General features: G+C 58.9%; 1 protein-coding gene across 14 annotated transcripts in view; it reads left to right on the top strand.

The window, feature by feature from the left end:
- RAP1GAP (RAP1 GTPase activating protein) overlaps positions 1-21,950 on the top strand; it is a 62,508-nt gene extending 40,558 nt beyond the window's left edge. For 4 of the 14 annotated variants that reach the window (XM_037032758.1, XM_037032757.1, XM_037032746.1 and 1 more), the window contains 21 exons: positions 321-368; positions 1,588-1,626; positions 2,009-2,194; positions 5,312-5,415; positions 5,642-5,720; positions 6,143-6,196; positions 7,249-7,332; positions 7,533-7,633; positions 7,766-7,895; positions 9,490-9,645; positions 10,103-10,174; positions 10,829-10,915; positions 11,381-11,518; positions 13,243-13,374; positions 15,281-15,535; positions 16,261-16,370; positions 17,314-17,427; positions 18,688-18,814; positions 19,756-19,858; positions 20,209-20,312; positions 20,904-21,950. In XM_037032758.1, the coding sequence (XP_036888653.1) occupies positions 321-368; positions 1,588-1,626; positions 2,009-2,194; positions 5,312-5,415; positions 5,642-5,720; positions 6,143-6,196; positions 7,249-7,332; positions 7,533-7,633; positions 7,766-7,895; positions 9,490-9,645; positions 10,103-10,174; positions 10,829-10,915; positions 11,381-11,518; positions 13,243-13,374; positions 15,281-15,535; positions 16,261-16,370; positions 17,314-17,427; positions 18,688-18,814; positions 19,756-19,858; positions 20,209-20,312; positions 20,904-21,209 (2,529 nt within the window). In that variant the 3' untranslated portion in view covers positions 21,210-21,950. Of the gene's footprint in view, positions 1-320; positions 369-1,587; positions 1,627-2,008; positions 2,195-5,311; positions 5,416-5,641; positions 5,721-6,142; positions 6,197-7,248; positions 7,333-7,532; positions 7,634-7,765; positions 7,896-9,489; positions 9,646-10,102; positions 10,175-10,828; positions 10,916-11,380; positions 11,519-13,242; positions 13,375-15,280; positions 15,536-16,260; positions 16,371-17,313; positions 17,428-18,687; positions 18,815-19,755; positions 19,859-20,177; positions 20,313-20,484; positions 20,523-20,903 lie in introns of those variants that run through there. The other 10 variants (XM_037032749.1, XM_037032752.1, XR_005064595.1 and 7 more) reach the window with 9 other exon arrangements.

A 21,950-nucleotide genomic window follows, 5' to 3' on the forward strand; every position in this document is an offset into this window, starting at 1 on the left:
AATAGCTCCCTCCCCACCTCCCCCCTGCCCCCACACATGCATGCCACCCCTGCCCCCACTCCCTGCCGCAGGCATTCCCGCACAAAGCCCCCAGCCCCCCCCCCCTTGCCTCCCACAGCCCAGGTTGCCAGCAGGACAGCCAGCGCTGCAGGGAGACCTGAGTAACTGAGCACCCTGCCCTGGGAGTCACCCACATCAGTGGGCTTTCCCTTACTACACAGAATGGGTTGTGAGCCCAGGGGAGGGGGCCCTGCAGCAAGCGTGGGAGGGGTATAATGGGAGGGTGGGGTGTAACTGGAAGTGCTGCCCTCTCTTTGCAGGGAAGCAGGATGGATGAACAGCGATGCTCCTTCCCACCACCCCTCAAAGTAGGTCTGAACCACAACCTCTCCAAAGAGTTTGGGGGACTTGGATGGGACTGGAAGAGGGGACAGACTCCCTCCGTCAGGAGGGGGTGGGGCCTGGGGAGTCCTGCCACAACCTCCTACCCAAGCAACCAGCCCAGGAGAACTCACCCACTTTCATGAAGTAGTCCTACCGTGGGCCAGGTGCTGGGGTACCCAGCTCTGCCCTCTAGTTCCAAGATGTGGGGGACCCCTCCTCGCTATAGGCCCTGGGCCTTCATTCCAGCTCCTCCCCACCTGTCTCCACCTCGCAAACTCATCCTGCCTTTCCAGGCTCCCCCCTCTCGCTCGGGGTCGAAACCCCATCCCTCACAAGACAGCCTGCGTAAACTGCTTTCCTGGAAGGCAGTCCTGATGAGCAGTTGTAGGCAGACTCAAACCCAGGACCCAGGAGGCTTGTTCTCTGCTCCCTGTAGCCCCTGCTTGGAAGGCTGAGGGGGCAGGGGGAGGAGTGACCTGGTTGTGTCCCGCCCCCCTGAGGAGACTGACAGGACGCTGAGGACTGAAACAGATTCCAGAAGGCTCTCCTTTACACTCAAAATTTTCCTGGGGGGAGGGGGAGGCGGTGACTGATTTGCCCCACCAGGTAGGCATCTGGTTCTCTGGTTGGTGACTGGGGACCCCAACCATCAAGAAGACTGGCAGCTGGGCCTAGGGGAGTGGGCTCAGGCTGCAGGGGTGAGGATTAGAGGGGGTTCAGGGGCACAAGCCTGACACTTTGTTCAGGGCGAGGGTTTTCAAAGTGGAGTCCTTAGAGCAGCTCCATCAGGCAGCACCTCCTGGGGACTGGTGAGATGTCAGTCCTTGGGCCCACCCGACCTAGGGCCTCAGAAGCGCCTGATGCGACCATCTGTGTTCAAGAGTGTTCCCAGGCTGTGTGGGTGCCCTGAGAACCGCTGGTCTGCGGGTTCCTTCCTTCTAGGGAGGCACTGAGCCTCCCCCTCCCTGGGCAGGACGAGGCCCAGAAGAGGCTGCCGGTACTCAGTGAGCGAAGGCTACTTCGCCCCAGCCTCGTGGGGTCACCCCAAAGCCAGCCCTGCCCCCTCCTGTGAGACAGGGAGATGAGGACAGGGCCCCATGCACAGCCTGGTGGCTGGCCGAACAGAAGAGCACTCGGGGGAGGCTGGGAGTGCAGGGCGCAGACCCCACCCCAGCTGGGCCCGGCCCTGCTTGTGTTTTGCAGACGGAGGAGGACTACATTCCCTACCCAAGTGTCCACGAGGTAACTCCGGGCTCCCCCGAGCCCATCCTCACCCTAAGCCCGGAAGGCATCGCACAGGGGGTCGGGATGCCCCGGTCTTCCTTCCTGTCAGGAGTCTAGCCACAGTGGGGGCTGGAGACTCAGTGTACAGGCCAAGGACTTCAGAGCCCGTTTGAACCCAAGGCCTCTGAGCCAAACAGTTCAGCCTGTCTGCCAAGGTCATGCCGTCAGCTCTACCCGGCCCAGCCCTATCCTTTGAGAATGGGACTTGGGGCTCCACGTGGTCTGGGACCCACATAGGCGCCGGGTTTTCCCTGGTACCCCTTCGGTCTGAGTTGGGGAATTGTCCTGGGGCCCCCAGTGGGGTATAGTATGGGTGGCTCTCAGCTGAGTTCCCCTTCAGGTCCTGGGGCGAGAGGGGCCCTTCCCCCTCATCCTGCTGCCCCAGTTTGGGGGCTACTGGATTGAAGGCACCAACCACGAAATCACCAGCATCCCGGAGACAGAGCCGCTGCAGTCACCCTCGACCAAGGTGAAGCTGGAGTGCAACCCCACAGCCCGCATCTACCGGAAGCACTTTCTTGGCAAGGTGGGTGACCCACTGGTTTGGGGGCCTGGGCCTGGGAGGGAGAGAGCCCTTGGGCTGGACTGCGTGACGGTCCCAGAGCCCCAAGTCTCAGGGAGCATGCAGGATGGATTCGTGCGTCCGTTCAGCAAACAGTTACTGTGGAAGGCAGTGGAAGGCAGTCATATGGCCCGGGGGTCAAGAGCAGAGACGCTACCGGGGTCTGCGTCCTGGCTCTGCGCTTGCTGCAGGGGGTTCAGGCAGGTGGCTTCGCCTCCCTGTGCCTTTTCCTCGCATGTAAAAATGGAGATGAGGATGACACCCACCTCAGAAGGTTGCTCCAAAGCTTTAATGACAGGGTGCTTATAACGTGTCTTGAATGGCGTTCGGTGCAGAGTAAGTCTCAATCAGGGTTGGTAAGGAATGAGCACAGCTGTGTGCCCGGCCCTGCCCAAGGCAGCAGGGATACAGCAGCGAACACAACGGTCCCAGGCCCTGTCCTCTGGCAGCTCAAGGTGGTGGTGGGGTGCAGGGTTGGGGGAAGGCACCTAATACCATGATGCGGCCTGGATGGAAGCGCCCCCCCACCCCCACCCCGCCGCCACCAGCCCCAGACGGGAACCCTCCCGGGTCTCAGCATGTCAGAGGTTCCTCACCTGGCGGTATTTGGGACAAGGCTGTGGAGCTGGAAGGGAGGTCCCCACTCGGGGATCCTGTACGTGCCAGGTTCCATGCCAAGTGCTGTCTCTGTGTCAGTGTACTCTGAGGTGACAGATCGTAGCGTGGGCCCAGGGTCTCCCGGCCTGGATGGGAATCTTGGCTCTTCTCTTTATTAATGGTGTGATCTTAGGCCAGTTATTTAACCTCCCTGACTCTGTTTCCTCTTCTATAAAAATGAAATAATAATTATTAAGTGCAGTAAAGCATACTGACAGGGAGCTCAGTCGGTTAGAGCAACATCCCGATACACTAAGGTTGCAGATTCGATCCCTGGTCAGGGCACATACAAGAATCAACCAATGAATGCATCAATAAATGGAACAACAAATCGGTCTTTCTCTCTCTCTCTCTCTCCCCCCGCTTCCTCTTTCTTTCTAAAATAAAAATCTAAAATGAAAGTACATTAAAGCATAGAAAACCATTTCTGACACATAGTGAGTACTTAATAAATGTTGGCTGTTATGATTATATCTTAATTAATCTGTGAGGTTAGAATTGTCCTAGTTTTTCAGAAGAGGAAACTGAGGCTCAGAGAGGTAAAGCGACTCGGTCAAGGTCACACAGTTGCTGAGCTAAGAATTGCTCCTAGCTCTGGCTGACCTTCCACTGAGACACGCCGTAGAGACAATGGCATTATGCTGTAATTATGTCATATAATAGATATCATTGTGATATGTATAATGTGATGTGATAGAAATCTTCACAACAGTAATCCTATTATGATGTATGAATGTATCAAAGTAACATGTTGTACACCCTAAATTTATACAGTTATATGTCAAATATTTTTTTAAAATGACATGCTGTGGGAGGGGGCATGTGGCTAGGTGTGCACGTGCACACAGCACGTACTGGACAAGCCCAGTACAGGGAAGGCCATCGCACCGCCAGGCTGAGCCCTGAGGGGGAGAGAGACCTGCACCCTGGCACCCACTGTCTAGCGGCTCTCAGCTGGGTCTGGCAGGTGTCATGCTCTGGGGGACCCTGTGGGCCTAGCATATAGCTGACACTCAAGGAAGTTTGCTACACAGTGACAAGTGACCAAACAAGTGCCTGGGGCACGGGAGGAGCTGAGGAGGTGCAGAGTGACGGGTTGGGAGAGGCATGGTGATCAGAGCGAGGTTAGCCACACAGAGGGGGCGGACCTCAGGGGCCGGTAGAGAGCCAGGGCCATCTCCCCACTCCAGGTGGGGCGACTATGGGGGCGGACACTGGGGCCTGTCCTGGCGGAGGAAGGAGGTTAGGGTGACTCCAGGCGTTGACTCCTCGGGACCTGAGCCTACTCTCCCACCGAGTCCCTGGGCACCTCTGGGCCTAGGCGCGAGGTCTAGGGGAACTCCGCACCCTGAGGACTCGGTGCAGCTCTCCGTGCCAAGCGCCTGCCACTCCCTCTCCACAGATCGTGCCGAGCACTGGGCTTTCCCGTCAGTCACCCTGTGCCCAGGGGGGCTGAGGGGGACCTTCTGCCTCAAGCGCACGCAGACTGTCCCTGAGCTGCGGACTTGTGGGGCACGATCCCGGCCCCTGCCCCTACCCCTTTCTCCTCCAGCCCTTGGAGCACAGGTGTTCGTGTTTAAACAGGACTGACTTCCAGGATGACTCCTGGGGTGGGTGTGGCGAGGCAGCCAGCCCTACTCCCAGGGCTGGGGCTGGGGCTGGGGCTGGGGCTGGCAGGGGAGCCCAGGGCCAGGCTGGGGTGTAGTCCCCCAGTACTCCCTGCCCTTGGCTTTGGGACTTCCTCACCTAGAGGTACCAGCCTTGGACTCCTCTCTGAGGGTACCGGCTCTGCAGCAGCTTCCCCTTGTGCCCTCTGGGTATTTTTTCCCATTTTTTCCCATCCTGCAGCTTCTTCCGGTGAGATAGGGTGTGGGAACCTGCCTGGTCAGCCACCCAGTGTGTTCATGAGGTGCTTCACTTCCTGTTTCTCATGGGCCCTGGCTTCAGGGACCAAAGGTTGAGCAATCAGTCAGTCAACATATTTTTATTGAGCCCCTACTGTGTGCTCATCCCTGAGAAGGGCAGGGCTGGGGCACGGAGAGGAAGATCCAAATGTGGTCTTGACTTTGGTGAGGACCCAGAGAGCCAGGGTTTCTATAAACATTCACTGAACGGCTACTTGATGGCAGGCACTTGATCTCTTTCCGTCTCTGCCACCATCCTGCAGGTGGGCGGCCTCCCTCCGATCAGGAAACTAGACTAGGAGACTGAGGCACAGAGAGGGGAGGTGACCCTCTCAGGCCACCCAGCTGGCAAGTAGCAGAGGGGTTGGGACGTGGGTCTGGCTGGTGCAGAATCTGCTCTTCGCTGTGACGCCTGCCGCTTGGCGAAGGGCCCGTCTGGGAGTGCGCTGGCTTCTGGTCTGTGTCCCAGAGACCCCAGGCTCAGCCTCACCCAACCCCCGGCCCCCACTTTCCCCCACAGGAGCATTTCAATTACTACTCACTGGACACCGCCCTGGGCCACCTCGTCTTCTCACTCAAGTATGACGTCATCGGGGACCAGGAGCACCTGCGGCTGCTGCTCAGGTGAGGGTGGGGTGAGGGGCCCTGAGGTCCTAGAACCTGAGAACCCATCTGCTCTTCTAACTGAGGCCCAGAGAGGGCCTGGGGTTCGCCTGCATGCCCTTGGTTGCACAGCGTGTCAGCCCGAGCGGGCCTGTCCCCCATCCTCCCTGGGGTCTTCCTTGGTGTGGAGAGGCTCCAGTCTCCTTTCCCAGTGCTTTGCCCCTCACCGTGGGCTTTCTCTTCCCAGGACCAAATGCCGGACATACCATGACGTCATCCCCATCTCCTGCCTCACTGAGTTCCCCAACGTGGTCCAGATGGCGAAGGTGAGGCCTCTGCCTCTGCATGCTGGACTCCCTTTGGTCGCCCCAGGTGGGCCCACAGCGTGGGGGCTGCCGCTTGGCCTTGGCCCACACTCATGCAGCCCCATGTCTGAGGTCCTGTGTTCCCATGATGTCCACATGCTGGGCCCTGTCCCCTGCCTCAGTGTTTGGACACTGTTTTAGAGCGCTTTTGGAAACAGGGTGCCTTGGTTCTCTGCAGGCTGTTCTGAGCAGCTGTGAGCCCACAGCGCTGCTTCAGCCTTGGGCTCCTCTCTGAGGGTACCGGCTCTGCAGCAGCTTCCCCTTGGCTGTTCCCTCTCCTGTCTGTCTGTGCCCGGCCCACCTGACCTTGACCTGGGAGGCCTGGAGGCCCCACCCACTCCTGCCGGCCTGGCCTTTAAGTGTCCCCTTATCTCCTCCTGCAGCTGGTGTGTGAAGACGTGAATGTGGACCGATTCTATCCTGTGCTCTACCCCAAGGTGAGGCTAGGTCTGGGCCCGCTCACTGCCAGTGGGTGGGTAACCAGAGAACTGAGCGCCTGCTGTGTACGGGTATTTTTCCTTAGTTTCTCCCTTAATCCTCACTATAACCCTGCCAAGTCCACAGTCTGCAGAAGAGGAACCAGAGGCCCAGAAGCTTCTGTGTCTTACCCAGGGACACACAGCAGGCAACAAAGGTCTGCATGCCAGCCCAGGGTTGCCAGCCTTGGATGCGTGCCTTACCTCTGGAAACTCTCACTGTAATCTGGGGACCCCCACAAGGGCAACCTGGCCCCTGAGCCAGGAGCTTCACGGGCCTTGCCTTGTGACCCAGAGGAGACCTGGTGAGAGAGAGAATAACACAAGCACCTTCATAAATCCTGCCCCACAGAGAGCAGCGCACTCGCAGGCGCCGTGACACTGTGGGGAGAGGGTAGGGACTTCCGTCCTCAACAAGCCAGGGGGGCTTCCTGAAAGAGGTGGGCCTTGAAAGACAAGTAAACCCTTGTAGCCGTGGCTGAATTCTAGAACAAGCTGTGGCCCCTGAGGGGTGGTGTGGTCCAGGAAAGGTCCCTGAAGGAAGGGGCTTCAGAAATTAGATTTCGTCTCTCAGTTACAGAAGAGGAAACTGAGGCACAGGGCGAGTAGGGGAACTAGCTTGAGGTCCCACAACAGGTTGGTGGGACCCAGGGCGAGGGGGGGTTATGCGAGGAAGCTGGGTGTTAATAGAATGGAGTAGGGATGGGGGCTCATAGGCAAAACTCAGGAGCTTGAGCTTTGGAATCCAACAACAGACCTGAGTTCGAGTCCCAACCCCACTTTGCAAGCTGTGGACCTTAGACAAGTTACGTAAGCTCTGAACCTTGGTTTCTTCATCTGTAAAATGGGAACAGCAGGAATGCCCCCCCCCCCCCGCCTTGGGCTTGTTCTGAGGGTTAAATGAGGTGATCCGTGTGGCATGCCAGGCACAGGGCTTGGCACTTAGTGAGACTTGAACAATAAACTACCACTTGAGAAAGCCACCTGTTTCACCCGTTCCCTCCTCCCCGCAGGCTTCCCGGCTCATCGTCACCTTTGATGAACATGTCATCAGCAATAACTTCAAGTTTGGAGTCATTTATCAGAAGCTTGGGCAGGTGTGCTTGCCTCCTCCTCCCTGCTCCCTCACCCGCCTGGCCGTGTACCTGGAACCTCAGACCTTTGCCAGGGAGAGTGCCTGCCCAGGGTCTCAGCTTCCCAGGGCTGCGGGGGGCCGCCTTCCAGCCTTCTCTGGGGTGCGGGGAAGGGGCAGCTGCAGCTCCCCGACCTCTGCCCTCTGCCCTCTGTGTGTCCCCAGACCTCGGAGGAGGAACTCTTCAGCACCAACGAGGAAAGCCCTGCCTTTGTGGAGTTCCTTGAATTTCTTGGCCAGAAGGTCAAACTGCAGGACTTTAAGGGGTGAGCGAAAGGTTGGGATAAGCAGAGTACAGTCTGACCCATGCCCTTGGGCAGGGAGGGGGCCCCTGTCCTGGCCCTGTGGAGGCCCGGCCAGGGCTGGAGACTGAGCCGTGGCCTGGGGGACTGGGGCAGGTTCCGAGGAGGCCTGGACGTGACCCACGGGCAGACGGGGACCGAGTCTGTGTACTGCAACTTCCGCAACAAGGAGATCATGTTCCACGTGTCCACCAAGCTGCCCTACACAGAAGGGGATGCACAGCAGGTAGTTTGGGCACTCACCCGCCCGCTTCCTTCCTCCTGTTCCCCACGGCCGGTCTGTTCCGTGTCCACACGATCAGTCTGAGTGGGCCCTGGGTTGTAGCAGATGGAAGTGGTCCGGTCCCCACTCCTTGTGGACTCTAGTCGGGGCAGGGGAGACAGGATGCTACAAAGCCGTAAAAGCCTGTTTCCGCATCTGTCAAATGGGGATACGGCACCTCCCTCACAGGGGAGTGTAAGGGAGGGATGCACGTATAGTGGCTGGAGGAAGATGGTGTGGCAGTAACTCAACACATACAAGTTGGTCTTTCCAAAGGGGGTGAAGGGCATTACGGGGTCACGTGGGGGGGGTGGCTTAGACTTGGCAGAGGTGGGAGTCGGGAAAGACTTTCAAGATAAAGAGCCTTTTAGGCTACAGAGGAGGCGGGAGAAGTGGGGAGAGTGTTCCAGGTAGAAACAATGGCTTCTGCAAAGGCCGGGAGGTGCGGAAGTTTAGGGCGCGTTCTGGGGGCTGACCCTGGAAATGTGCCACCTTGTCCTGAGCTCCCCGCAGGACTGTCTTCCCTACCCCACCCCCACCCCAGGGGCGTAAGATGGTAAGGTGAGAAAAATGGAAACACTTATTTCTCTTTTTTATTATAGTTTTTTATTTATTGTTCAAGTACAGTTTTCTGTCTTTTACTCCCAGCCCAGCCCCCCCCCCCCAGTGCTCCCCACCTCCCTCCCATTTCCACCTGCCTTATTTGTTGTCCATGTGTCCTTTATACTTGTTCCTGTAAATCCTTCCCCCTTTTTCCCTGAAATTCCCTCCCCTCTCCCCTCTGGTCGCTGTCCCCCTGTTCTCTATTTGGTTATATTTTGTGTCTTTGGTTATATTTTGCTTGTTTGTTTGTTTTGTTGTTTAGCTTCTTGTTAAAGGTGAGATCATATGGTATTTGTCTTTCAGAAAACACTTATTTCTTTACGGTCATTTTTTTTTAATGAGATTTTCTGTTCATTTTAGCAACATGAATTTAAACTGGGGAGAACTCATTTGTTCAAGAGGGACCACATTTGGGTATTTAAACAGGAGAAGGGCTGAGAGGTGGGGCCTGGGGACCAGGAGCTTCGAGCCCTGACTCACTGTCGGGCCTTGCAAGTCACTGCTCTCTCACCCCTCATGTCCTCATCTGTCACAGAATTCTAAGAAAATGAAAAAACAATTTTTAAGAGTTTATTTATTTATTTTTAGAGAGAGGGGAAGGGAGAAAGAGAGGGAAAGAAACATGGGTGTGTGAGAGAGACACCAATCAGTTGCCTCTCATGCACCCCCAACTGGGGACCTGGCCTGCAACCCAAGCATGTGCCCTGACTGAGAATTGAACCAGTGACCCTTTGGTTTCCAGGCTGGCTTTCAATCCACTGAGCCATACCAGCCAGGGCGAAAATGAAAATAATTTTAAGTCAGGCTTCTTACCACATTTGTGCGGTGGGGAGGGAATCATTAAACGTGCCCTCTGCCTACCCCAGGGCCCCCCCACTGCCCAGCCCCGGGTAACTCCCCCCATGCCCAGGGCCCCTTGTCGGCCAGTTGTGGAGACCTGTGACCCTGTGCTCAGTTGCAGCGAAAGCGGCACATTGGAAATGACATCGTCGCCGTGGTCTTCCAGGATGAGAACACACCCTTTGTACCCGACATGATTGCGTCCAACTTCCTGCACGCCTATGTGGTGGTGCAGGCGGAGGGTGGGGGGCCTGATGGCCCGCTCTACAAGGTGAGTGATCTCAGAGCCTCCCGGGGCATCCATTGGTCACTGTCCCAGACACAGCACCATCTCACTCACTGCGAAGCCTCCATGAGCCTCAGCTTTCTCAGCTGTAGATTGGGGGGGTGGGGTGGTCCTGAGGGCTCTAAGTCCTGCTCTTGCTCCTATGGTGGAAGAGTCCCATCCTGCCCTCTCTGTTCCCCAAACTTTCCCCCTCAAAGTGGAAGGTTAGCCTCCTCCCCTTGACCATCCCCAATGACTCCTGAGATTCTACACCCCTTCCCACTACTCAAGTTCAGGGCCAAGGGTGGAGGAGCTGAAATCATGGGGTTTAGTCACTCAGCTGTCACTGACCCTCCCCCACCAAGGAGCAGGCCCTGTGTCCAGCATGGAGCAGGACGGGGATGTGAATCAGGGGTGTCTGGCTGGTGTGGGGACTCCCCAGGGACTGTGCTCTCCCTTTCAGGTCTCTGTCACGGCCAGAGATGATGTGCCCTTCTTTGGGCCCCCACTCCCGGACCCTGCTGTGTTCAGGAAGGTGAGAGGCTGCCCCCAGCCCCTGGCACGGGCGGGACCACATGGGTGGGGGCTGGGAGGGGGACACACACTCTACCATTCTAGGTCCTGAAGCCCCACTGTGTGTCAAGGCAGCTGGGCTCCCCTGACTGTGCACCTGAGGCCTGCTTTTCTGTTCATCTTGCTAAAAACTGGCCTTTATTTACAAAGTCACAGAACAAACTATGTCATTGGTTTACATTTTTCAATAGCAGACTCTGTGGCCTTTCTTCATTTCTATTATCTTTTTGACAATGAGTCCTCGTCCTCTTTCTTCTAAAATGTTTGGGGAGGGGCACACATCTCTCTTGCCTCTCAGGAAGCCACAGTGAGAGCCTGGGCTTTAGTCCACAGACAGAAGCAGTCCAAGCCCCCCACCCCAGCCCCTGACATCTGTGGGTTTGCTCTCCTGAGGGCCGGGCAGGCAGGCAGTCGCGAAGGGCACGGGGCTGTCTCAGGTTCCCGGGCTGGGGCGCTGGGCCCAAGGAGGTGCCCTGGGAGTGAAGAGGGTGACATCTGGGCTTCAGCAGAGTGTGGCTCAGGGTCTCCAGCCCTTGACCCCCAGGGGGCTCAGCCCCTTGTCTCTGTGTTTGCCTAACACCCCCCTTCTTCTCTGCTCCACACCTGGGGCTTCCAGGGGCCCGAGTTCCAGGAATTTTTACTGACCAAGCTGATCAATGCTGAATATGCCTGCTACAAGGCGGAGAAGTTTGCCAAACTGGAGGTGAGGACAGGCTGTTGGGGCTGGGCTCCTCCCCGCTGATTTAGAATTTTAGCCTTGCCCATTGGGGAGGGAAAAGCCAAGTTCAGACCTTGGTCTTAGGGAGGGCTGCTAAGAGCATTCCCTTAGGGAGGAATTCGGATTTACGGATGAGTAGGGTTAGGGTCAAGGGAGAGGACACAAGGCATTTCCAGGCATGTGTGAGCAATGCCCGGGAGGGGCCGGTGGGCAGGCCGGCACCACCAAGGACTCCGTGGGGAGGGGAAAAGTGGAGGTGGGACCAGGAGGTCAGATCTGGAGGAGCCTGGGGGGGAAGCTGGAGGTAGGCTTGTGGAGGCGTGGCGGGGGGGGGGGGGGTGTGGCCCAGGCCCTCTGTCCACTCACTCAGAGAAAGTGGCCAGGACCCGAACTGTGGGATGAAGGTCTGACCACTGGGGTCTCTCCTGACGGCCTGGCCCTGGCCCGCAGGAGCGGACACGGGCTGCGCTTCTGGAGACGCTCTATGAGGAACTACACATCCACAGCCAGTCCATGATGGGCCTGGGCGGCGACGAGGACAAGATGGAGAACGGCGGCGGGGGCGGCGGCTTCTTCGAGTCTTTCAAGGTGAAGGGCCAGATGTACCTGGGCTGGGAGGGCCAGGGGCCTTCCAGGATCGGGTTGTGGACAAGAATGGGGGTGTGGCTAGAGGCGGGCTCACCTTGAGAGTGGAGTGGGGTGGGGGCGTGGTTAGGGTGGGGTTATGGACAAGTGGGGGTGTGGCTAGAGGCGGGCTCATGTTGGGGGTGAAGGGGTGGGATGTGACTCACGGTAGATTTAGGCTTTAGTAGGGTGGGCTTAGCCTTGGTGGGTTCAGTGAGAGGGTATAGCTTGCAGTTGGGAGTTTAAGGTGGAGTTCAGGGGAGGAGCTAAGGGTGGGAGGAGGGGCCTAGGAGTGGGGGCGGAGGCTGCCTGGGAGTTCCGCTGAGAGTTGGAGCCCTCGGGGTGGCAGCAAGGTGTATCTGGTGCCAAGGGTGGTGGCTACTAGGTCTGCGTGTGAGAAGAGGGGAGGAGGCCTCTGTCCTCACTGAAGTAAAGAAACAGACCCCGGAGGGGTGTGTGGACCGAGTGGCCCTAGGAGAGGGACCTGGCTTGTGCGTCCTTCAGCTCCTATGGCCCAGTCTGGCCATCTCTGGTTTAGCTTAGTGCGAGAGAGCCAGATGCCCTGGGTTCAGTTCCGGCTCTGTCACTCCCCGGCTCGCTCCTGCTCTGAGCCTTAGGTTCCTTATCCGTCAGGTAGGGCAACCCCAGCTTACCTCCTCAAATTGTCTAGAGTCACCTGTACAGCAGTGTGATCAGTGCAGTGGAAATTGAGGGGGCAGATGCGAATCCCTGACGGTCGTCCACAGTGGCAGGCAGAGGAAGGAGTTCTTCTCCCCTCAGACAGCGCCTGGACCCCCCGGACTGCACCCCGCCAGGGATGCTGCTTTGCCACCACCTCCTCCACTCACAGGAGGGGCACTGCCCATCCTCCAGGTGCCCAGGCAGGCCCCACAGCTGGGGCTGGGGGTTCACCTGGGGGCACTAGCTCAGCTGCCCAGGTCTGCCCTGGACTAAAGCAAAGGGACCGTTTTTGAGAAAGAGGCCTGAGGACAGCCTGCCTCTGCCCTGGAGACAGGGATGAGTGGGGTGGGCCTGGTGTCTTCTTTGAGGGAGGGCTCCAGTGATCCCACATCGTGTGGGTGCTGGACAGTGGACCTGGATTAGGTCAGAGAGTTTCCCAGAGGCAGCAGAGCTCACAGTTCAGGGTTTGGGTTTGACACCTGGATTCCAGACTTGCGTCTGCTTCAGCGCAGCCCGTGTAACCTGGGCGTGGCAGCCGTGCCTTCCCTGTGGGGCGGGTTGAGTGAGAGGGTGGATGTGTAGTGCCTGGCCCTATGGAAAACAGAAAACACGAGGGAGGGAGGAACAAAAGCTTTAGGGAGCCTTCCAGGAAGGAAGGAAGGAAGGAAGGAAAGATTTCTGGAGGGCTCTCTGTGCCCACCTTTGGCCAGGACCCAGTATTTTCTGCAGTCCTCACCACAACCACGTGAGAGGCTCACAGCCCCAGAGGGGTAAGTGGCTTGCCCAAGGTCACCCAGTGAGTTGGTGACACAGCCAAGGCCCAAACTACCCTTGGCACCATGTGGACCTGACTCTTGTGTGGCCTCATGCGAAACAACTTCCTGGGGTCACTCGGAGTGGTATTGGTGGGGAAGAACCAGATGCCTGGATTCTCGGGTTTCCCTGAGGGGCGGGTGCTTACGAAACCTGTGCCCCCCCCACCGCCACTGCCACCACCACCGTCACAGCGAGTCATCCGGAGCCGCAGCCAGTCTATGGACGCTATGGGGCTAAGCAACAAGAAGCCCAACACCGTGTCCACCAGCCACAGCGGGAGCTTCGCACCCAACAACCCGGACCTGGCCAAGGCTGCCGGAATAGTGAGTGCCTTCCCCCGGGGCCTCCCACTCTCCCCTGCCCCATTGTCCTGCCATCTAACGGTCATCCATCCTGGGCTGTAGAGTCAATCCAGCCACTGCTCTCCATGGGGGTCAAGTGCCCCGGCCGTGATTCTGTGGTGCTGAGAGTCTCCTTCCCAGCTCCTCGGCCCTCCCTTTCTCCCGGCCCCTTATTCAGGTGTGACTTTGGGTCAGCTCTGCGGCAGCCTCTATGTCACATTTCTTACTGAGCACCTACTGTCTTTCATGTGCTGGGAATTGGGCTGCTGTGTGGGCACCTACTGTGTGAGCACCTACTTGAGTTTCTGGGAGCACCTACTGTGTGTGTCAGGCTGTGGGCATGCACTGTGTGTCAGGACCTGGATTTCTTTGTGAACACCTGCTGTGTGCCTGGCTCTGAGATGCTGATGGGGATCTGGGTGGTCATGTGGGCCTGTGCTCTGTGAGCACCTACTGTGGGCCAGGCCCTGAGTGTCTGCGAGCACCTACTGTGTGTCAGGTCCTGTGTGCCCAGTCCTAGGCTGTTGTGTGAAAACCTTCTGCGTGTCAGAAAATGGACCACTGAATGAGCACATAATGTGCGCTAAGCCTGGATAGCAGTAAATATGCACTGTGTCAGGAGGTGAGCTGTCGTGTGAGCATTCACTCTGTGAGCGCCTACTTCCGTGTGCCTGGCTCGTGGCTGCTATGTGCCACCTCCTGTGTGGCCGTGGCTACCTACTGTGTGTCAGGAATTGGGCTTCTGTGTGAGCATCTCCTGAGTGAGCACCTACTGCGTGATTACTTACTGTCTGCCAGCCTCTGGGATTCTGCTACTAATAATACCCAATAATACTCAGGGGGTGTGCTGGGCACACAGAATAGGTGAGACCTTCAGCTGTGGTCCTAGCTGCTTTCTGCTACCCAGTGGCCACCCCCGGCACTGCACCCACTGCTTTGCCCCCCCCCGCCCCCACCTCCTTCCATCCTTCTTATTTATCCACCCATCCATGCATCTGTGCATCCCTCCCTCCCTCCATCAATCTTTTACTGACTGCTGCATGCCAAGCTCTGTGCTTAGTGCTGTGAGGGGGTGTCACTTCTGGTGAAAAGGACCTCCCACCCCAACCCCTGTCCCATGACCTGGCCTGGCCAGGGAGCAAGGTGGGTCCTCTGCAGCCCAGCAGTCACCAAGCCCAGTGTCACTGGGGAGGCAAGCCCATTCTCCCCCCAACTCAGACTTACAAGCCACTCCCTTCTTCAACGGAGTGGCCCAGCCTCCTGTGGGTGGCGGCAGAGGGGCCCCAGAGACAGGGCCCTGCCAGCAGCGCCCGCGGTGGCAGTAACCAGACCCATTTCTGTTTTTGTTTTTGCGCAACTCTCCCCTCTCTTCACTGTGCTTCCCTTCCCTTCCGCTCTCTCCTCTTTCCTTGTTTTTCCTTCCCCTTCCCTCTCCTCTCCACCTTCTCACGCGTCTGTGTTTCTTCTGTCCTCTGGCACCTGTCTTCACTCCCCCTCCTCCTCCCTCCCACTGTTCTCTCCCTTGCTACTTCCTTTTTGCCTCTCCCTCCCTTCCCATTCTCTCTGTGTTTCCTCCCTGGGTCTGTCTGTCTGTCTGTCTGCATTTCAATCTGTGCCCCTCTTGTGGGCTCCTCCCATGTGTTCCTGTCTGTATAACCATCTGTTTGTCAATCTCTCCTTCCTCTATCCTCTCTCTCCTCCATCCTCTTCTCTCCTTCCCTTCCTCGGCCTCCTCTTCCTCTCTCCCAACCCCTGCCCTACTCTCTTCTTTGTTCTCACCTCTCTGTGTCCCCCCTCCCGCCATCTCTCTCTCTCTCTCTCTCTCTCTCTCTCTGACTCCCACTGTGTCTGCCTGTCTCTCTCTGCCCCGCCCTCTGCTGCTTGCCAGTCATTGCTTATTCCTGGGAAAAGTGCGAGTAGATTCGGACGCCGGGGCAGTGCCATAGGCATAGGAACCGTGGAAGAGGTTGTCGCCCGCGGGGCCACCGGCTCTGGAGGCTGCCTGCACGCGCTGCTCTCTGCTCGCTCTCAGGACGGAGGCCATATTGGGGACGTTGCCCCCTTCCCCCCGGGACAGGCCGGAGGGCGTGCAGGTCGGAGTGCTGGCAGCTCTGAGGGCACTCAGCACCTGCTTTGGGGCCTGGTACCTATGCCAGAGCCAGTGCCCCCTGCCAGGGGCTTCTGGCCCTGCCCTGCTCCTGGGACCCCGGCCACAGTCTGGTACCCAGAGACCCTATGCCCGGCCACACGTCCCCCAGTATCGCCAGTTCTGCACGGAGCTCCATCTCTGTCCTCTGCCCCGACTCCTCCTCTCCCCACCCGCCCCCCCGACCCGTGAGCTGGCTCGGGGGTTCCTGCCCTCCATGCCTTCCTGGGGCCCACCTCCTGTGGGGGGGGGGTGGGTGGAGGATATCTGCCAGCTTCTGGCAGAACCTAGAACCTATCCCCAGAACCTACCCCAGCCAATTTGGAGACTCTGGGGTGGGGTGGGGCTGCCCTGGGGTAGGGGTTTGGGTCCCTACCCACTCTCCCCACACTGACCTTAGGCTACAAGTCCTATGAAGCCCTGGGGGATGCAGAGGGGACAGCCGTTATGAGGGTTGGGCCGCTCCCATCCCAGCCAGAGTGGCTGCCAGCCCCCACAGACCCAACTCTGCTGGGTGGTCTTGGGGGGCCCTTGCCCTTACTGGGTCTGTTTCCCTGTCCCTAAACTGGGAGGGCTTTCTCTGGAGGTGGACATTTTCTCTCGTTCTTTCTTGCTCTTTGCCTCTGCTTCCGGGCCTGGAGCAGCAGGGCGCAGGGTGGCATGTGGGGGATACCAGGGTTTCCAGGGCAGGTGGGCACTGAGTCGGGGGCCTCTCCCCACAGTCACTGATTGTCCCTGGGAAGAGCCCCACAAGGAAGAAGTCAGGCCCGTTCGGCTCACGCCGCAGCAGCGCCATCGGCATCGAGAACATACAGGAGGTGCAGGAGAAGAGGTGGGTGGAGCAGGGCAGCCAGATGGGTCTGTGTCTCCTCGGGCCCCGCCCCTGACCCCCATTCAGTGGCACAGCAGGCAGGAGGGAATGCCTACCCTTCTGCCTCTCGGTTCCCCGCTGGTGGTGACAGCTGTACGGTCAAGGTCCTGCTGGTCACCGGGCACAGGCCAGCTTGCCGCCTAGTGTGACATGCTGTCATCTACTCAGCAGCTCTGCTGGCTCCCTGCGGGTCCTGCCTTGTGCATCGGGATGCAGTAGGTCAGCGGGCTCAGGGTTTGCCCAGGTCACACAGCCAGTGGCAAGCAGAGCTGGGATTGTGGGGCTCTGTGGGTCCATCCGTGTGGGCAGGGGTGGGAGGTGTGCCGTATCAGCAGCAGGGCAGCTCCTGGGAAGCCGAGGATAGTTCCTGGTGTGAATCCCTTCTTTACCACCATGGGGCTGTGTGACCTTGGGAAAGTCACTGTACCTCTCTGAGCCTCACTATCCTACTCTGAAAAATGAGGTTAAGAACACAACCAACATCATGGGGCTAGTGTGGGGGTGCCGTGCGATGCATGTGAAGCAGGGTGGCAGGCGCACTTAGGCACAGGAATGGTGCTGGCATTGTCCTCAAATCCTGGGTTCAAGTCTTGGCCTTGGCATGTCCTAGCTGTGTATCCCTAGGCAGGTTCCCTCCCATCTCTGGACTCCAGTTTCCTGATCCACCACAGGGGACAATTTACCCGCTTCCATGGAGAGGAGGACTTGGGTGCAGGTGCCCCGTGGTACCTGCCCGGGCCTGGCTAGTTAGCCGCAGTGACTGCTCTGGGGCTGGCCTCTGAGGGTACAGGGTTTGGGTGTAATCCAGGAGGTGCCCTTGACCTCCTCTCACCACCTGGGCCTCATTCTACCCTGACGCCAGGCCCGGTGCTGAATCCCCCCACTGCCCTCCTGTGCCCTGCAGGGAGAGCCCCCCAGCTGGCCAGAAGACCCCAGACAGCGGGCACGTCTCACAGGAGCCCAAGTCCGAGAACTCTTCCACCCAGAGCTCCCCAGAGATGCCAACGACCAAGAACAGGTTGGGGCCCGGGGCCCACCTGGCTGGGGACGCGGGAGGGGGGGCCTTGTTTTCTTCCATCCCCGCCTGAGCCTGGGACTGCCAGGGAGGCCTGGGTACTCTCTCAGGTCCTCCTTTGACGCATACCTGCCACCAGGCTCTGGAATATAGTGGTGACCAGGGCATCCATGGGGTGACAACCCAGGGTAACAACCATGATAAGCTACTTCCATATAGTTACTGCCAGAGGAAAATAGAGCAGGGGTGTGATGAAGAACAGCTGGGTGGGGGGGGAGGGAGTTAGGTGGGTGCTCAGTGAAGACATCAACAAAGGGGTGAGGTTTGAATTGAGAGCTGAGTGAGGAGTCAGCCCTTCAGAGGGAAGAGGGTTCCAGGTAAGAAGCACAGCCAGTGCAAAGGCCCTGAGGCATGCTTGAAGGGTGGGAGAAGGGTAGTGCATTGGAGCCGAGTGAGTGAGAGGCCAGGCCCACGTGAAGGGGCTGGGGCAGGAATGGAAGCGGGGAGGCGGCAGGCAGGCTGCCTTCCCCCGCCCCCATTCAGTGCTCGTGGGCTGAGCACCTCCGTGCTGGCTCGGGGGGCAGGGGGGTTCAGCCTGGCATGAAGAGTCAGACAGGTGAACAGAGAAGCAGAAAAGGGTGACAGGGACAGCAGGAGACAAGGTGTGCTGGACCCAGAGCGGGGCGGTCACCCTACCATGGGAGGAGAAATCCGGGAGGGCCTCCCTGAGTGGAGGTCCTTGGCAGATTTTTGAAAGACAAATTTGCTTTTGGGGATTTGAGGGAAAGAGTAAGACTCCCAACAGGAGACACAAGGGCCCGAGGATGGAACAAAATAGTGAGAGGGCTGAGAGCAGACTGCGGCGTGGGGAGGCCTGGGTCCTGCTGTTCTCCCACCCGCAGCTGGCTGACCAGGGCTGTGTGCCTGCCCCTCTATGCCTTGGTGCCTCCTCGCCTGTAGGATGGGTCTGAGGATGGTAGTAATGAGATAATTCAGGTCAAAGCACTTAGAACAGTGCCTGGCACAGGGCGAATGTGCACTAGCTGATTAATATTATTAATAGTTATTGAGACAAAGCCAAAGAAATTGGACTTCATCTGCGGAGCCCCCAGATGGTTTTGAGCAGGGTGGGGATGTGGCCAGATCCACATATTACGAAGGACAGTGGCAGGGGCAGGTCTCCCTGGGCTGGGAGGGCAAAGGACGGGCCTGGGCCCAGGCGGCCCCGAGCAGGTGCCGGCTGACGGGTGCCGTCTGTGGCAGAGCGGAGGCGGCCGCACAGAGAGCGGAGGTGCTGACGGACTTCTCCCACTCCTCCTCGTCCAGTGCCAGCAGCTTCGCCAGTGTGGTGGAGGAGACGGAGGGTGTGGACGGGGACGATACAGGCCTGGTGAGAGGCCCCAGGGCGGGGGTGCTCCGCAACAGGCTGGGATGGGGGCTCTTTGGTCCCTGGAGACGCTTTGGGTGGAAGCCTGAGCCTGGGTGCGGCTCACACGTGATCAGGGGACCCAGCCCGGAGGAATAATGCGGACTAACCCTCCCCTACGCCGTAGCCCTCCATGCTCCCCGGTGCCCCCCACAGAGGGCCCAAGCTCTTGAGACCTTGGCAGATCTGGTCCCTCCCTCGTTCCCTCCTTCCTCAGCCTCACCTCTTGCCACTTCAGCGATTCTGCACGCCTTTGCAGTCTGTCCCCCGAATGTCCCAGGCTCACTCCACTCCAGCCCTTTGCACGTGCCCTTTTCTCTGCCTGACCGAGTCCTACTCACCCTTCTTGGCTCCGCCTCACACCGCCTCCCGTTGTCACCCTTTCCTGAGTTTCTAGTCCTGGGGCACAGAGGGGTCCCTCTCTGTGCTCACAGAGCCCTGGGCTCCGCCCTTGGCACCCTTTTGTCGTTCTCCCTTGAACACACCTTCAGTGGACACCTGGTCCTTGCCAGGTCCTCTCCCAGGCGCTGCAGGTGCGGCGGGAACAGTGCAGAGCAGGCCCTGCCTGATGGGGCCTGGAGTCTGGAATCACAATAGTCTCTTCACAGCCTGTCTCGCCTCAGCCTCAGGGTCTCTGAGGACAGGGACTGTACCCGATGTCTCTCTGTGGCTTGGCCCAGGAGAAAGAATGGGAGTGTGTGGTGTGTGCCTGTTTCCACCTTGTCCCCTGCCCCCCCATCCGCCGCCACCAGTCTCCTTGGAGCAGACACTGCCAGCCCCCATCCTCTCTGCAGGGAGGCAAGGATTGGGGGTCGGGGATGGAAGCAGGGCAGAGGTGGCTGGAGGGGAGTCAAGCCAGTGCCGAGCCCGAGGCTAACCTCCGTCTTCCTCTCCTCCCTCCCCAGGAGAGCATCTCGTCCTCAGGGACCCCCCACAAGCGGGACTCCTTCATCTATAGCACGTGGCTGGAGGACAGCGTCAGCACCACGAGTGGGGGCAGCTCCCCAGGTACCAGGCCTGGAGCAGCCGCCCCCCAAGCAGGGCTTTCTTATGGCAGGAGGGGGACAGGGTTGGGCACTGAGAGGTGAGGCCACTTCTCATGCCCCAGGTGGTGGGTATGTGACAGGGGACAATGGGTGGGTCATCATTCAGCCTAAGGTGATTGGGTGGCTTGGAGGGCTGGTGGCTTCTGGAATCGGTCTTGGAGAATGACGGGGAGGCAAAGAGGGAGACCTCCCCCGGAGGAGGAACGTGGCATCACTGGGGAGCTCCAACCAGTGCCGATTGCCCATCCGTGCCTACCTCCCTGGTGCCTCCCCGCGGCCAGTGAGGTGGCTCCCTCCTGCCCCCCTCCCCAGGCCCCTCACGGTCACCCCATCCAGACGCCAGCAAGCTGGGGGACCCTGCATGTCCAGAGATCAAGATCCAGCTGGAAGGGGCTGAGCATCACACACCTCAGCTGGTACGTGTAGCCACAGGGCTCCAGGCACGGGGACTGGACTGAGAGGTCCCCTAGGCCAGGAAGGGTTGGGCTCCTCTGTCCTGGGCACAGCCAATGACTTCTGCTTGCCTGTGTCTTCTGCTCCACGTCATCATCTGTCCTGTCCTCTGCCTCGTCGCCATTCTCTGTGCAGGGCTGTTAGCCAGACTCCCCTCGGAAGGTGACTGACAGGTCAGACCCAGCCCTCAGCTCCTGTTTGATAGGGAGAGGGTGGGTGTGGGCCGGGGGTGGGCCAACTCCTCCCTGTTCCTCTGTCCCCTCTCTGGGCTGAGAGCTTTGTATCTGGGTTCAGATCCTCTGCTACCCAGATACTGGGTGACTTGGGCAGGTCATTGGCCCCTCTCTGGGCCTCAGTTTCCTTATCTGTACAATGGGGCTAGTAAATGCTACCTCACCTCTACCCATGGGGTGCTGGGAGGATTTGATGGGAGCCTGAAAGGGACTTGGGAATTGCTGGGGTGGGGGTGCCTGGGGGACTCCCAGTGGGAGGGAAAAACCCAGAGCCTGGAACTCCAAGGGCGGGCCCTGTCTCCATCTCCCTTCATCCTGCAGATGAGGCCGAAGAAGCACAAAGTGAAGATGCTGTGTCAGATCCAGGCAGATGGAACCTCCACCCCCAAGGCCACCACCAGCCTGTGGGCTGCCCCCTGTCTCCCCAACCCTCTCCTCAGCCCACCACCTGGGCTGTCTCTGCAGGGCAGAGCCATCCAGACCTGGGAGCGGAGAAGCTGCTGGCATCACCCTTACCCCCTCCCAGGCTGGGGGGCCGGGCTGGTGCAGGGGGGGTCAGTTGCAGCAAGACTGCAGGCCTGGCGTGCTCCCACCTGGACCCTCCATCACCCCTTAATGCCCCTCTAGACTCTGGGTGGGGGCCAGGTGGGAAGGGGGACTGAGTTATCTCAGTGCATACCGAGCCAACAGGCAGCGGCAGGATGTGAGAGGTGAATGATCACTGGCTTGGGAGTCCCGAGTCCTGGCTTCCAATTTGGGTTCTGCCGTGTGACTCTGGGCATGTCACACCCCCTCTCTGGGTGCCTCAGCTACAAAAGGACAAGATTATTTCAGGAGGTCACTGAAGACTGTGATTCCATGCACCTGCCCCAGAATGGGGTACTGTCCTTCCAGGGGCTTCCCGTCACCCTACCCTGCTTCTTAGGGTCCCTGGGGCATCAGGTTGGCTGAGGGGCAGAGAACTGGCTATTCCCGTTGCCCCTCCTGGGCCCTTAAGCTCTGCCACAGATCTGCCAATGCCCTGTCCACTGCCTCCACGTGACAGACAAGTGACCCCCTTGCGGGGAAAAGGAGGACCTATCTGGCTCCTCAGCTTTGCCCCTGCCATCCCATATTCTGGGCACTCCAGGCTGATAGGTCTCTGCTGGCCTAGAGTCTCAGGCCTGGCCTTTGTGCCCCCCGCCCCCATGGAGGGGGTAGCCAGGCACAGCTGCTGTGAGTCCACATCCTTGTGTGCGTCTGTCCACACTTTTTAGGCGCCACGCCAAAGGCCAGCCTTCCCACCCCAGTACCCATTTGGGAAGCCCCCGTGGCCGTGTGTATGTTGGTAACAGTTGTACAGAATAAATTCTATTTATCGCTATTGTA

This window comes from Sturnira hondurensis, unplaced genomic scaffold (assembly GCF_014824575.4).
Source record: "Sturnira hondurensis isolate 20B ecotype Veracruz unplaced genomic scaffold, ASM1482457v3 Scaffold0021555, whole genome shotgun sequence".
Lineage (NCBI taxonomy): Eukaryota > Metazoa > Chordata > Mammalia > Chiroptera > Phyllostomidae > Sturnira > Sturnira hondurensis.